The sequence below is a fragment of the Rana temporaria genome, chromosome 6, assembly GCF_905171775.1.
Source record: "Rana temporaria chromosome 6, aRanTem1.1, whole genome shotgun sequence".
Classification (NCBI taxonomy): domain Eukaryota; kingdom Metazoa; phylum Chordata; class Amphibia; order Anura; family Ranidae; genus Rana; species Rana temporaria.
In genome coordinates this window covers 205,689,561-205,705,882 of record NC_053494.1, presented here as the reverse complement: position 1 = coordinate 205,705,882, position 16,322 = coordinate 205,689,561, and the positions used below count along the sequence as shown (strand labels likewise).

Sequence of the window (16,322 nt, the reverse complement as noted above, 5' to 3'; positions counted from 1 at the left end):
GATCGTGTATAGATAAATGGCATTGGTCCTCCAAGGCATAAAAGCATCCAGAGATGTGGAATACCTGAAGCCCCGTGCTAAAGTCTCAAGGTGGAGATCTGGTACTAGTCATGTCACCAAGCACCGTTACACAGTATTCTGTGTTTGAAGAAAACCTCCTAAACCACAATAGTTTAACAATTTTCATTTTATACTGTCATTCACTCCTAGCATACAAGGTACTTTGGTCCTATACCATATGTATGAGGGACCCTTGAAACCCTCAGGGTAATGAAATATAATTGTGCCTTGTCAGTAAGTGTTTAACATGGCATAGCTGAAAAATATAATGTATTCACCACTATAGAAGTATGAGTGAAGTCATCTAGTTCAATAGGTTTCAATGAGCTGTAAGCCAAGAGGGATGTGGGATTCCAGTTTTCATTCTCAAACAGAAGCCTTACCAGCCCTCATCTCTAACCCAAGAATGACATTGACAGCGAACCCACAATTCCAATTAGATGAGAGCTATATACATTAACTTTTGAATACCTCTCAAAACTTGTGTCAAAGTTTCATTGCGAAGAACAGATAAACAGGGGAAACCGCCAACGGGGCTTGATGACTGAAATGTCTCAGTGGTCTCTTCGAGCTCTTCTAGCAGCTGGTCTGGTGGATCCTATGCTCTGAGAGCCGGGTGCCCTGTCGTCAGGTGGCAGTTCAGATTCCGATGGAGAGCGCCGACGACGATAGTTGGTAGACAGTCTCCATTGGTTCTGTACGTTGAGGTGGCCATCTGTTAACTGATTGACGGTACATCGCGTACCAATCCGGTACAGCAATTAAGGGGATCCCCAAAGTGTCGCAGAAATGTGGCAAATCCTCAGGAACTTTCAACAGAACAGTGCGACCCTGATGAGATGCTGATAAGCAAAATGGAAACTTCCATTTATAGCTTATGTTTCTGTCACGTAATACATTCAAGAGGGGTCTAAGATCTCTGCGGTGTTTTAATGTGATGCCCGATAGATCTTGGAAAAGTTGAATTGGTGCTCCCTGACAGGATAATTGCTTACCCCGCGCTTTTCTTAGAATATCTTCTTTAATTCTAAAATCAGCTAGGCAACAGATAACATCCCTTGGGGGGTCTGCTTCTTTACCTTTAGGGCGCAATGCGCGATGAATTCTGACGATATCTATGTCAGTCTGAGGGGGTCTGTCAAGAATAGAATTAAACAGGCCCACCACTGATTGAGAGATGAGGTCCCCCTCAACCGTTTCGGGTAACCCCCGCACCCTTAAGTTCTGGCGTCGTCCTCTATTGTCGAGGTCCTCCATGTGTCTATTCATATCCCTCATTTGAACGGTGTGATCATCCACCTTCCTAGTACATCGCCTGAGGACAGATTCATGGTCTTCTATAACAGTCTCCGTTTGCGATACTCTGTCTGTGAGGGAGCGGAGGTCTAACCGCAATTCCGAAATGGCGGCTGCCAGGGCGTCTTTAATATCAGTTGCCACACTTTTTAAGTCATCAATAGTTAGTGATCTTTGTGTTGCGACACCCTGTATCCCTGAAGCCTCCGGTCCCCTCGGGGTTAACGTTGGAGTCTGTGTCGGGCTTAGTATAATGTCATCAGAGCCCCTCTGCTGTGTCTGTGAGGTACCTGAGGTAATCCTCTGACGGGATGCTGCCATCTCTCCCCTGTTAGCGCGGGACCTCTCCGTGGATGAGAAAGTAGTTGTGCTGCTGTTTTCCCTGGGCGAACGGGATCTAGATGCTGACGAAGACCTAGAGGCTGTTCCCATGTCGGTAACGATTGTAAATTTTGGCTGGGTGAGCTGTACGGGGAGAAAGTTATCCTGAGGTGACAGGAGCTCAGCGGTTAGGCATCCATTCTCACGGTCCGGCCACGCCCCCCTCTGCTTAATGCATAAGATGCATTAAGGTGAAAAACGTTTACCTTTACAACCCCTTTAAGCACCCGGATCTCTCTTGAATAAACTTTGGTAGATTCAGAACTGACAGGCGACCATCATCCAGCCTTCCAGTAATGGTGCGTCCTTCGATGAAGTTCAAGGCCTCTCCTGAGATACCAGCCTCATGCTCGGTACTCCCCCAGACAGGTTCTTCATCGGGGGGCTTCCTCTCTCCAGGACGGACAGCACAGGACCACTCCGTAGCTGTAGACCCAGTCTGACTACCGGGTCCACGCAGTAGATTACAACCCTGGACCAACTTGAACACACACCCCGGGCCATGAGGGCCACACAAGGGGGGGGGGGGGGCGGGTGGTGGGACGACAGACCAGCGATCGACGACCTAGAACCAATGAAGTCTGTCCCTTAAGTACTCTCCCCCACCATGCACAGTGAGGCGATCAACCCCCACTGATTGGCTGTCGAGGAAAAACACCCAACACGCCCTGACTCGACTGCTGCCGGCCTGGGGTGGTACAGGTACCCCAGGCAACAATAGTGGTCACTCACAGTACAGCCATGGCTGAAACAAGAGGCCCAAATTTGGCAAAAATAGCAGTCAGAGGCAACTAAATCTCTGACCACCCTCTAAATTTAAGGTAGCACCAGCTATTAGCGTAGCAGGGCGCTACATTATAATATATATATATATATATATATATATATATATATATATATATATATATATATATATATATATATATATATATATATAAAAAATCAGCACAAGGGAGATTACTTACTATTAATCTGATGTGTCCCTTGTGGTTAGGGTTGCCACCTGTTCAGGCACACCTCCCAACTTTTTGAGATGGGAATGAGGGACACCTATCAGCAAAAGTATGCAGGTATAGGACACACCTTCTTAAAAGGAGAATTGTACAAAAAAAAAAAAAAAAAAAAAAAAGATTGGTTAAACCCACCAGTGCTTTTTTTACCACTACTATTCCTTTATATTGGCTTCTGGAATTTACAAATGCAGCAATTTAGAAATCAGATGAAAGGTTTAGCTCTGGGAAACACTTTTTGATAGATAAAAAGTACATTTTATATACATCTATAGAGATCAGACCAAAATGAGGAGGAAAGAGGGACATTGCTACAAATTAGGTGCTATGGTTCAGGATTCACCTCGACAGTCCGGGTTTGGAATCATGCGTCCAAGTTTCAGACTGAGACCCGGACACATTGTTCGGACCAGACTAGGTCTCCCCCCTTCCTCCAGTCTCTTCTGCCTTTGAGCGAGTACACCAAGGAAAAACAGGGTTCCCAGAGCACTCATTACATCAGAGCTCCACTTTACACCTGAGGCCACAGTGTTCATCCTTACATCAGAGTGCTTTCTGTCCACCAGAGCATCCCTTACGTCAGAGTCCCCAGAGTTCTCCCTTACATCAGAGTCCCCCCTTACAGTCAAAGGGAACTCTGTGAGTTCAGATGTAAAGGGGGGGGGGGGGGGAACGCGGTGGACTCTGATGTAAAGGGGGGAGGGAACGCGGTGAACTCTGATGTAAAGGGGGGAGGGAACGCGGTGGACTCTGATGTAAAGGGGGGAGGGAACGCGGTGGACTCTGATGTAAAGGGGGGAGGGAACGCGGTGAACTCTGATGTAAAGGGGGGAGGGAACGTGGTGGACTCTGATGTAAAGGGGGGAGGGAACGCGGTGGACTCTGATGTAAAGGGGGGAGGGAACGCGGTGGACTCTGATGTAAAGGGGGGAGGGAACGCGGTGGACTCTGATGTAAAGGGGGGGGGGACGCGGTGGACTCTGATGTAAAAGGCGCCTTCAGTAATTTTGGGGCCCCTTACACAGCTGCAGTGAAGGGCACCCTGAAGCACCGAAGTTGTTGAGCGGGTGGTGCTGAAATTGCCACGAACGGGGGGGGGGGGGCGCTTTGCCGCGATTGAGGCCGGGGCCCATGGGCTTGAACCCAGTCAAGCCCAATGGAAAATTCGGCCCCGCTAGCACTGCATGCTCCTCCCTAACATTTTGCTCCTCTACATATGTCTGCTGGGAGCCGAGAACGCCGTCCTGTGTAAGCTACAAGTCACACACAAGCTTGCACAGGCTTGTTGACTTTGCCCATGCGACAGTGCTGCTTGGCGATTGGCCCAACGCGGTCACATGGCGTGGGCCACATGCTACTTCATTTCTGCAAGTATCTGGTATTTTAATCGCTCAGAAAGAAAGGCATTTGCTTTGGGGGCGGGGAGCGAATGCCATTGGTTTTCTCTATAGCTTCGGGGGCTGCAGTGACTTTAATGTGGCTTCCAGTGCTAGAGAAACCGGTATGTTCACCCAGAAGACCTAACCACTGTGCCATCCAACCTCCGAGGAATGTGGTCACCGCAGATGGTCAGGGAAGATAAACGTGATCTGTAGGAGCCAATCAGGACAGCGCAATAAAAGAGTAGGAGATGAAATGAAAAAAAAAATTATTAAATATAAAAAAAAAAAAAACAGCTAAAAAAAAAAATAAATAAAAAACAACAGCTAAATCTATAAACCAAGACGCACAAGCCAGAGAAAAAATAAAATAAAAACCACACGCGTGGATAGGCTCAAAACACAGATCACCTGTAATCATGTCTGGGGGGTCGGGTTTGTGGTAGACGCCATCGCACGGTCATTTATCAAAAGTGCATCCAGCCTCAATCATCACAGGTAATTGCTGGCGGTGCAAACAGGCATGAATAGTCACATCTATCCACACGCAGAAATCCGATTCTTAACCACTTCAATACCCGCCCATTGTCATTTGACGTCCACAGATGGGATCTCCCATCCTGGGTGGACGTCAAATGACGTCCTGGGCTTTGCGGGTGAATATCTGAATGATGCCTGCAGCTAGAGGCATCATCCAGATATCCTTTTGTTCTGCCGGCAATTCTGCGCAGCATAAGAACGATCATAGCAGCGGTTCCGCCGCTTGATCGTTCTTACAGCCGGCGGGAGGGGGCATCCCCCCCCCCTCCCGCCGCCATCCGGTGCTTCTCTGATTTTTACATGTAGGAGAGAAGTGCCAGAATAGGCCCGGTAATGAGGTGTGTATAAAAGCCCGGTATTGAAGTGGTTAAGCTTCGTACACGCGATCAGATTTTCATCGGACAAAGCGTAGGATCTTTGTCTGAAGGGCATTGGTCGTGAACTTGTCTTGCAGACAAAGCGGCAAAGAATTGTCGGCCAACAAATACAAAAAGACGTGGTTTTTCAGCTCTTTAGCGCCACCCTTTGGGAAACTTCTGCTTATGTTGCAGTATGGTGAGCATTGCTTCTGAGAATGCGCGAAAATCCGACAATTGTCCGATGGAGCATACAAACAGTCAGATTTTCCGACAACAGCCTGTCATCACACAATTCCCATCGGATAATCCGATCGTCTGTATGAGGCTTTACTCATAGGATTTGCAGCCCAACTAAAAAGCCTGTGCAAATCGTGCCTTAAAGTCCATGTCCGGGTATTCCCCAAATTTACTCCCGAGCCCATCCCCCGACAGATTTCCAAACATTATGTACTGTACATCTTTTACCGTTCCTGTATTGAGGATTGGCTTTTATTACGCTTTATAACACAATCACCGGGCCTATTTCAGGTACTTTATATTGTCAAAGTGTTGGGACGCCTGCTTTTACACGCACATGAACTTTAACGGCGTCTTAGTCCATAGGGTTCAATATTGAGTTGGCCCGCCCTTTGCAGCTATAACAGCTTCAACTCTTCTGGGAAGGCCGTCCACAAGGTTTAGGAGTGTCTATGGGAATGTTTGCGCATTTCTGGAGGTCAGGCACTGATGTTGGATGAGAAGGCCTGGCTAACAGTTTCCGCTCTAATCATAATGGGTGTGCCAGGGCACACCCCAATCACTGAGTATGGTGCCAATTCTGTCTATTGCTTGGTCTCTCCCCCCCCCCATGTTACTCCCCCACAGTGCTGCTGGCGGTCACCAATCTTACCTGGCTCTCGGCACTGTAAAGCACTACACCAGTGGTCTCCAAACTGCGGCCCGAGGGCCGGATGCGGCCCTTTGCTTGCCTTTATCCGGCCCTTGGGGCACTATCCCTCCCACTGATACGAGGCACTATTCTGCCATCTGACACCGACAATGGAGCACCATTTCTCGCACTGACACAACTAATAGAGTACTATTCCTCCCTATGATACCAGCAATGGGGCACTATTCCTCCCCCCAATACTAGCTGTTTACTAACAATGATGCCAGGAAAATTTCCACGCCCGCTGGCCAAAGTCCGGCCCTCCAAGAGTCTGAAGGACAATAAACCGGCCTTTTGTTTAAAATGTTTGGAGACCCCTGCACTACACAGTCTTGCTGGGACTCTCTATCTCCGACTGTGAACAGCCAAATACCTTCTGCTGCCCATCAGTATCAGAGTTTTATATCCGTCTGCTACAACACTCAGATCCCATCTGCCCTAAACAAGGGCCGTTACCAGCCTTGGTAAGATATTCAAGTATTCTTAAAAAAAACTTTCACTCCCTGGTGTTGATAGCACATCTAATCTACTACAGTGTGCTGGTGATCTGGTTTACTCTTGCTCTTTCCCCCCTTCTTCCCCTGGCGTAAACATGAAAGCACGGATCCATCCTGCCTTGCATCACCGGATCAGGCTGGTGGTGTAATGGTGTGGGTGTGTGTGTGTGTGTGGGGGGGGCGGGGATATTTTCTTGGCACACTTGGTACCAATTGATCATCGTTTATACACCACGGCCTACCTGAGTATTGTTGCTGATCATGCCCATCCCTTTATGACTCCAGTGTCCCCATCTTCTGATGGCTCCTCCCAGCAGGATAATGTCACCATGTTACAAAGATCCAATCATCTCACCACTGGACACTGAGGTCCCTGTCCTCCAAACTCATCCATACCTCCCAACATTTTCAAAAATCCACTGCGGGACATCTTGTTGAGCAGGGGGGGGTTCTGTGAATCAAAGTTGTTGAGGGATGCCGCAAATCGCAGTTGTTGGGGGGGGGGGGGGGGGGTTGGTTATTTCAAAGTTGTTGAGGGGGGGGGATGACGTGGATCGTAGTTGTTGGGGGGGGGGGTTATTTCAAAGTTGTTGAGGGGGGGGGGGATGACGCGGATCGTAGTTGTTGAGCCGGGGGGGGGGGGGGGGGGGGGGCGTTGCTGTTGCCTCCTCCTACTTGTGCACACAGCCTGTCGGGTTCTCCTCTTCAGCTGCCGCAAACCGCGGGTTGGGAGGCATGTCTAATCCAGTGGCGCACCTTTGAGATGTGGTGGAAGATTTGCATCATGGATGTGCAGCCAACAAATCTGCAGCAACTGTGTGATGCCATCATGTCACTATGAAGCAAAATCTGGGGAATGGTTTCCAACACCTTGTTGTATCTGCCACGAAAAATGAAGGCAAAACGGGGTCCAACCCGGTACTAACAAGGTGTACCTAATAAAAGTAGCTGGCGAGTATTTACTGGTTTTAAACTTTTTTTACATTGCTTTAGTTACTTCCTGGTTTCCTGCATAGGAAAATAAAAGTTGCGTAACATGGGGGGGAGCCCAAGCAATAGAGAGAATCGGCACCACACTCTGATTGGGGTGTGCCCTGGCCATTATAATTAGAGTGGAAAATAAAGTCATACACCCCAGGAGACTCCAGGAGGGGGTTTACTCAGCTAAAGCACCCCCCTCCTGCCTGAGCTAAAGGCAGATGGATTCCAGGAAGTAAATTGCTACATGAATCAACTGCCCTTACTCAAGATGGTTATGGCCAGAAATGCAAAGGGGGCGTTTCCCCAAGTGATTTCCCAGCAAAATAAAGCATGGAGACATGGATGGATGGCTGACTTTGCTTTGAATATTAACCACTTCCTTACAGGGCACTTAAACCCCCCTCCTGCCCAGACCAATTTTCAGCGCCGATGCACTTTGAATGACAATTGCGCGGTCATACAAATTACATTTTTATCATTTTTCACACAACTAGAGCTTTCTTTTGGTGGTATTTAATCACCACTGGGGTTTTTATTTTTTTAGCAAAAAAGATCAAAACCTTGAATAAAAATCATGTTTCATAGTTTGTTATAAAATTTTGCAATCAGGTAGTTTCTCTCCTTCACCGGTGGGCACAGATAAGGCGACACTGGTGGTACTGTGGGCACCGATAGGTGGCGTTGGTGGTCACTGGTAGGCAGCACTGTTATTTACTGGCAGGTGGCCATCGGGACCGATGTCCCTTTGACAGCCACCGGTGATCGGCTATTTTTTTCTCCTCGTCTTAGCAGATTACCAACTGTTTACATCACATGATCAGCCGTCATTGGCCTGATCACGTGGCAAGGGGGTCGGATCGACACCTTCCTCCGATCAGCCGTGTCTCATTGACTCGCTGATCACAGAGTGCACCCTGAAGGGGGCGGACAGGCTACTCGAGCACAGGACGACGTCCAGGGATGCCCTCCCGGCAATTCACGTCCGCGCTGTAGCCATCTTTTTTCGGCTATAGGGCAGATCCGAAGTAGTAAAATATGAATTAAATGGCACTTTAAGTTTGTGGTGCTCAGATACAGTGTATTTCAGGGTTTTTCAGCATAGGGGGGGATGTTAAATTCGGAACTGAATTTTGAGGGGGTGTCTACATTCTGTCATATAATGTACATACACTAGAAAAAAAAAAGCGTCAGGACTGCAAAGATTTTGTAATGGGCAATCTTCCCATCAAGGCTTCCACCAAAACCCCTTTAAATGCATATTTGTAGCACTGGGTGTAATTCACCACACACCCTCCAGGGCCTGTCAGTGGAAACAAAGGATACAAAAATTAACCTCGACTTTAAACCCCCTTACCTTACTTTGTTCCACCTTGGACAAGGTATTGCCAGTAGTCTGATACTGTGAAGATTCTCCAGCATTAGGTTTAAGAAAAGTGAAAAAAGTAATAACCATAAGAAAATATATTTTAGCTTAAATCTTTATTGTTGCAAAGTGACGGACAGGGGAATTGCACCTTAAGATTTCAACAGTAGAAAGACACTTCATTCCTCTCCTTCTTCCTCATCTTCGTAGGAGTCTATCCCAACCTCTTCGTAATCCTTCTCCAGGGCGGCCATGTCCTCCCGAGCCTCAGAGAACTCTCCTTCCTCCATACCCTCACCCACGTACCAGTGCACAAAGGCGCGCTTGGCATACATCAGATCAAACTTGTGGTCCAGGCGAGCCCAGGCCTCAGCAATGGCTGTGGTGTTGCTCAACATGCACACGGCGCGCTGCACCTTAGCCAGATCTCCACCAGGAACTGCTGTTGGTGGCTGGTAGTTGATACCAACCTTGAATCCTGTTGGGCACCAGTCCACAAACTGGATGGAGCGCTTGGTCTTGATGGCAGCGATAGCAGCGTTGACATCTTTTGGCACCACATCACCACGGTACAGCAGGCAGCAAGCCATGTATTTACCGTGTCTGGGGTCACATTTCACCATCTGGTTGCATGGCTCGAAGCAGGAATTGGTGATCTCAGACACAGAGAGCTGCTCATGGTAAGCTTTCTCTGCAGAGATTACAGGGGCATAGGTGGCCAGGGGGAAGTGGATACGGGGGTAGGGCACCAAGTTGGTCTGGAACTCTGTCAAGTCCACATTTAGAGCTCCATCAAATCTGAGGGAGGCGGTGATGGAAGACACAATCTGACTGATCAATCGATTCAGGTTGATGTAGTTTGGGCGCTCAATGTCCAGGTTTCTGCGGCAGATGTCATAAATGGCTTCATTGTCCACCATGAAAGCACAGTCTGAGTGCTCCAGGGTAGTGTGGGTGGTGAGGATGGCGTTGTAGGGCTCAACCACAGCTGTGGAAACTTGAGGAGCTGGGTAGATGGCGAATTCAAGCTTGGACTTCTTTCCATAGTCAACAGACAGACGTTCCATCAAGAGGGAGGTGAACCCAGAGCCGGTGCCACCACCAAAACTGTGGAAGACCAAGAATCCTTGCAAGCCTGTGCATTGGTCCGACTGAAATAGAAACCAAAAAACACCCAATAAGAACATTTTCTTTCCACACAAACTTTCGTGTTGGTGCCACAACTTTTTGCTCTCAAACTGGCGTCAGTATTTATTAAAATGTTAAAGAAAAATTGAATTGGCCTAAAATGTTTCTTAGCCAACAGAGAAGCTGAAGTTCAGGAACCTTGTGGCTTCGAGGGCCTACATTTGTTTTCCAATCATGTTCTTGGAGATCCCTGTGGAGCAGGTTGTACATGGGGGCCTAAACTTCTGCCCAAGGCAAGACTAAGCCCTGTTTAAAGGGGTTGTAAAGGTTAGTTTAATTTCTAAATTGGTTGCTAGTGCATTGTTGGTTCACTTACCTTTTCCTTAGATTTCCTTCTAAATGTTTTTTTCTCTTTGTCTGAATTTCTCAGATCCTGTTCCTCCTCGGCAAGCTTGCCCCCATCATCCGAGCCGTTCTGGCTGGGGGTTAGTCAGTGTGCTCGCCCCCTCCCTTGGGACTACATCCCTGCGGGGAGACGATGTGTTCCACCGCGTCTCCCTGCACAAAGTAGTCCCAAGGGAGGGGGCGAGCACGCTGACTAACCCCCAGCCAGAACGGCTCGGATGATGGGGGCAAGCTTACAGAGGAGGAACAGGAAGTAAAATTCAGACAGAGAAAAAAAACATTTACAAGAGAAATCGAAGGAAAAGGTAAGTGAACCAACAATGCACGAGCTTAAAAGGAACCCATTTAGAAAATAAAAACAACCTTTACAACCCCTTTAACTTTGAAATAGGAAGTCTCTGTTGCCCACAGAAGGTCTGGTATTTGACAGTTAAATGAAAAATGGAGTTCTGCTATAGGGGCGACAGACTTAATTTAGGCATAGGCTTAAAGTGTTACTGAACCCAAAACCGTAAAATCAGTCTATATATGCATTTTAAAGCACGCTCGTTATACTCACTGTGGAACCTAAGGGGTTAATCCTCTGTGTAAAAAGGCTGTTTGATCCCGTCTTCTCTGATCCTTCCCTTTTTCCCACTGACCCCAAATTATCCCTCGATAAGAAAGCTTTGGAGTCACTCTAGCAATACACACCAAACGGAGCATGGTCTCCAAACTGCGGCCCAGTGGCTGGATGTGGCCTTTGGGGCACTTTTCCTCCCACTGATATAAGACAAGATTCCTTTCACCAATACCAAAAATGGGGCACAATTCCCACTATTGACATCAGCAACGGGGCACCATTTCTCCCATTGACAACACTAATTATATACGCTATTCCTCCTACTGACACCAAAGATGGGGTGCCATTCCTCCCACTGATGCCAACAATGGGGCGCTATTATTCAAACCGACACCAACAATGGGCCAGAACAATTTCTACTCCCAATGGCCTCAGTGTGCCCCCCTAAAGTCTCAAGGCCAGTAAACAGGCCCTGTGCTTAGAAAGTTTGGCAACCCCTGGACTAACATAATCCAGACTAAAACTGCATTGGACATACCAAAACAATAAAAAATAATGAATAAAAATTACATACCAGTTTGCGGATTCTGTCCAAGACAGAGTCAATGATCTCCTTGCCAATGGTGTAATGACCTCGGGCGTAATTATTGGCAGCGTCTTCTTTGCCACTGATAAGCTGTTCTGGATGGAAGAGTTGTCTGTATATGCCAGTCCGCACCTCATCTGGAATGTAACACAAGGTCAGAGGTCATAGTCACACAAGGGTGCAGAGGATTGTACTGTATATTGAAAAACTGGAAAATGCAGATTTGCAGGGAAACCTACACAATGAGTACAAAACTCTTACTGTTCAATAGATTAAGTTTTGTGTTGCTTCATACAAGTTATACTCTTGTTTTTATTGTGCTGTGCCTGAATTGTCTGCATGGATTGTATTGTAATTTACTTGGCACAATAATAAAGGGAATCGCATTGTTTTTTTTTCTGCTGCACAATGGGGTGCAATCCGAATATTAATCCTGCCCTTCTGTTGTAAAGGGCGGCATAAACTGTCTATACAAATCCTGTATAATAATATATAACATGGTCATTATGTGTGCCCTGGACATTTGTGGTGATGAAGTTTAATGAGAACCTGTACTACTACCACCTAAAGCTGATGTTGCTGGCAAAAATAAATACATTTGCAGGGCAGGATGGAATTCAAGAACCATTTAAAGCCTTTTCCTGGCAGTCAAGAGCTGCTCATGATGTGCAACTTATTGAATAAAAATAACTGATACTCGTGTCCCCGCTGGGGTGTTTTACCCAACTTCCTGTTTGGTTGACGCCCTATGGGTGTGACAGGATGTGGTTGACGCCCTATGGGTGCAACAGGATGGAGTATAATTCACCCTATGAAAGCACCATGTTGGCCAACAAGGTGTTCTAGAAACAAGCAGAATGTTACAGCAACATAGAATAAATGGCCTAACTCACCAATCACAGTGGGCTCCAGGTCCACAAAGATAGCTCGAGGAACGTGCTTTCCAGCCCCGGTTTCACTGAAGAATGTGGTGAAAGAATCGTCTCCTCCTCCGATGGCTTTATCACTGGGCATCTGTCCATCGGGCTGGATTCCATGTTCCAGGCAGTACAGCTCCCAGCAGGTATTGCCCATCTGGACGCCAGCTTGGCCAACGTGGACTGAAATACATTCCCTCTGTAAAATAATAAATTATACTGTATTAATAAACATGTATTTAAAGTGTAATTGGAGAATATCTATCTACACACAAACTTTAATGGCATCCCAGTCTTAGTCTGTAGGGTTCAATATTGAGTTGGCCCAACCTTTGCAGCTATAACAGCTTCAACTCTTCTGGGAAGGCCGTCCACAAGGTTTAGGAGTGTGTCTATGGGAATGTTTGACCGTTCTTCCAGAAAAGCATTGGGGGGTGGGGGTGGCAAGGTCCATAAAGACATGGATGAGCGAGTTTGGGTTGGAGGAACTTAATCCTGACCTCAACCCAATAGAACAATTAGAGTGGAGACTGCGAGCCAGGTCTTCCAACATCAGTGCCTGATCTCACAAATGCTCTTCTGGAAAAATGGTCAAAAAATTCCCATAGACACTCCTAAACCTTGTGGACGGCCTTCCCAGAAGAGGTGAAAGCGGTTATAGCTACAAAGGGGGGGCCAACTCAATATTGAATCCTAAAGACTAAGACGCCATTTCGTGTATGTGTATATAAAGGCAGGTGTCCCAATACTTTTGGTAATATAGAATTTTTTACAGTCACCAAGACATACTAATTTTTTTATATATACGCACTTTTTTTTCTGTACACGGTTTGTGTATATATATATATATATAAAAATAAAACACACACACACACACACACACACACACACACACACACACACACACACACACACTGGGACATCCAAGTCAAATACATGACCCTTACATCTTTCCCGTACCTAAACAAAGTTCACAGAAGTGTATAAAATGTATGTCTGTTATGCTATATACTTAGCGTTATGATTAGTTAGGTGGTTTAAGTGTGGCACTCATTTATTTAGAAAAAAGTATATGATGCAGGCTGCCCCCAGCATTAAGAGGTTGTTCATATGTGTTGCAGTGCTTACTGCTCTTCTAAAAAGTAATCTGCAGCAGATCGCTTTTTAGAGGACAGGCGGCGATATGTTGCCTCCTCACTGTCCGTTTCAACCATTGCGTGCTGTTGCATGGCGTTTGGGACACGACCTCATTCACTTAAAATGAGTCCAGTTCGGTACCATCTGCTGAATGCGGCATGCCGTTTAGTTTTTTCCATGGCATGGGTACAGCAGTGTGCGGTGGCATTACTGTGTTAAGGTGGGCAGCCATGGGGCAGTATAACTGTGGCTCAGTCACCTGTTTTTTCCACCCCTCAATTGCTCACGTGAACAAGCCCAATAAAAAAAAATATAAAAGTGAACAGCAGCATTCCCTGCAAACAAGCGCCAAACCTAAAATATCTGAATGGAAGGTTACAAGTCCCACCTGCCATCAGACACAAGAGCGGTGACCATCATTTACTTCCTCCATCCCCTTATCAGTAGATCCGGACCTTCATACATACCGCCAGTCACGTGCCTTTCTCGGTCAGCCATCCTCCTCCACGATCCCTCAATGTCTTCTCCCGCCCTCGATGTCGCTTCAGCCAATCAGGTTACCTGTAACCAGTTTCAGTGAACCCGATTGGCTGAGATGCACGTCAGTGTTAACCAGGGAACGCACACCCCGTGTGTCCCCTGGTTAACCATTTGGAAGACGATTACAGCCCTCAGGCTGTAATCGTTAAGCCTATCAGAGCCGCTGGCTCCGATAGACACTTCCACAGCCAACCAGCTGCTGCTATGCAGATGGCCGGCGCTCGCCAGGGGGCCGGCCATCTGAATAGGGGGTGGTAGCGGCGACAATACATAGATTCACGCAATGCACAAATCTATGTATTGTTTTCAGTGGCGGTGCAGGAGCGAGAGGGGGCGGCGCTCCTGCGCCCTCTATGGACACACCTCCACTGAGCACGTGTATTGCTCCTATAATGTACTACCTGCGGTTGCAATGCTCTGCAGCAGTGGTCATCAACCCTGTTCTCAGGACCCACTAACAGGCCAGATTTTATGTATTACCTTGGAGAGATGCAAACTGGAATACTGCAATCACTGAGCAGCAAATTATATCACCTGTCATGTATTCCAGTTATCTTGCAAACCTGGCCTGTTAGTGGGTCCCCAGGACAGGGTTAATGACCACCGCCCTACAGGCTTCATTGCAATATGTTAAAAAGCACATTTAGTCTGATCAATGTGGGTGCATTTATCTTTTTTGAAGGAAGACTACACCTAGAAGCTATACATACGCGTTGTAAAAAAACATTCACAGCATTCTCTGCCCCATGGGAGCTTACACTCAAATCCCCCCCCCCCCCCCCCATAAAACAAACACACTGGGGACAGCCTGGGTGGAATCCAGTGTACCTGTGTGAGAAGCAGCAAAAACGCTGAGCACCTGCGTGACCATTTCTACGCATTCCACCTACATGTACACCTTACAACATGTTTACATACATTTTACTACACGGTGCAATTTGAGTTTTTGAAAACAGAGCGCGGGACAGCAGCTGTGCGGCAGGTGGGGGTTGGAGGATATTGACACAAGTTCACCACCAGCTCAAACCTGTAAAACTTGCATGAACAGGACGGTACGCCCTCACCTCAGGGTAGCGCAGATAATTGTACCCGCCGCTCGCTGCCGCGCCCTAAAGACTTCAGAAGAAAACACAGCATTCCGTCAGACTACAAAGCTACATAGAGGAGGCGTCTCCCGTGTGCTGGTTCCGGTCTACTTACTGATGTTATATCTCCGCACACATTGAACAGAAGGGCAGCGGTCTAAAGCTGGCCATACAAGATACAATCTGATTGGATACAAAGTGGAGATTTTTTTGGAGTAGGCCCTCATTACATAGCTTTGATTTGGAAAGCTGTTGGCTCATAATTTTAGTAAAGTGCCGATGGTCAATCGCCGGTGAGGGCCAGCGATCACCCATCATTTTAGTATAGAGGTGGCGGTGAGGGCCAGTGATCGCCCATCATTTTAGTATAGAGGTGGCAGTGAGGGCCAGCGATCACCTATAACAGGGATAAGCAATTAGCAGACCTCAATCTGTAGCAAAACTACAAATCCCATCATGCCTCTGCATGTCATGCTTGTGGCTGTCAGTCTTGTTATGCCTCATGGGAATTGTAGTTCTGCAACAGCTGGAGGTCCACTAATTGCATATCCCTGCTCTATACGATATGGCAACCAAGCTGTCACCTGATGATATTGTCCCGGCTTTGTCCCCAGAAAAGGATCCCAGCGACCATAAGTTTTGACTATGTCAAATTCCTTTTTTTACAAAATGATGAGCATAGTCAAAACTTATGGTCGCTGGGATCTTTTTCTGGGGACAAAGCCGGGACACAATATTATCAGGTGACAGCTTGGTTGCCATATCATATAGACCAGAGATATGCAATTAGTGGACCTCCAGCTGTTGCAGAACTACAATTCCCATGAGGCATAGCAAGACTGACAGCCACAAGCATGACACCCAGAGGCATGATGGGACTTGTAGTTTTGCAACAGCTGGAATTCCGCCAATTGCATATCCCCGATATAGGACTATAGATTGCTGCACTGTTGAAGTGGGTAGTAAAATTGAAAAGGTGGGGGTGGGATTTGTGACAGGTGCACATTAAAAGGAAAATCCAGACAAGCAAAAATCTATTGGTGTGGTTGAACATAATTTTAAACCACTCATCGACCTCCATTTGTTTATAAATGGAGAAGTGGTGGATACCTAATCACCCTCAGACGGACGGTGTTAATGGCGGTGATCTGAGCGGTCATCAGACACC

General features: G+C 47.1%; 1 protein-coding gene across 2 annotated transcripts in view; it reads right to left on the bottom strand.

Moving 5' to 3' along the window:
- Positions 1-8,891: 8,891 nt before the first annotated feature.
- Positions 8,892-16,322, bottom strand: part of LOC120944195 (tubulin alpha chain-like) — a 46,250-nt gene continuing 38,819 nt past the window's right edge. For both annotated transcript variants that reach the window (XM_040358145.1, XM_040358144.1), the window contains exons 2-4: positions 12,369-12,591; positions 11,464-11,612; positions 8,892-9,945 (exon numbers count right to left, since the gene is read on the bottom strand). In XM_040358145.1, coding sequence (XP_040214079.1) covers positions 8,974-9,945; positions 11,464-11,612; positions 12,369-12,591 — 1,344 coding nt within the window. In that variant the 3' untranslated portion in view covers positions 8,892-8,973. The remainder of the gene's footprint in view (positions 9,946-11,463; positions 11,613-12,368; positions 12,592-16,322) is intronic.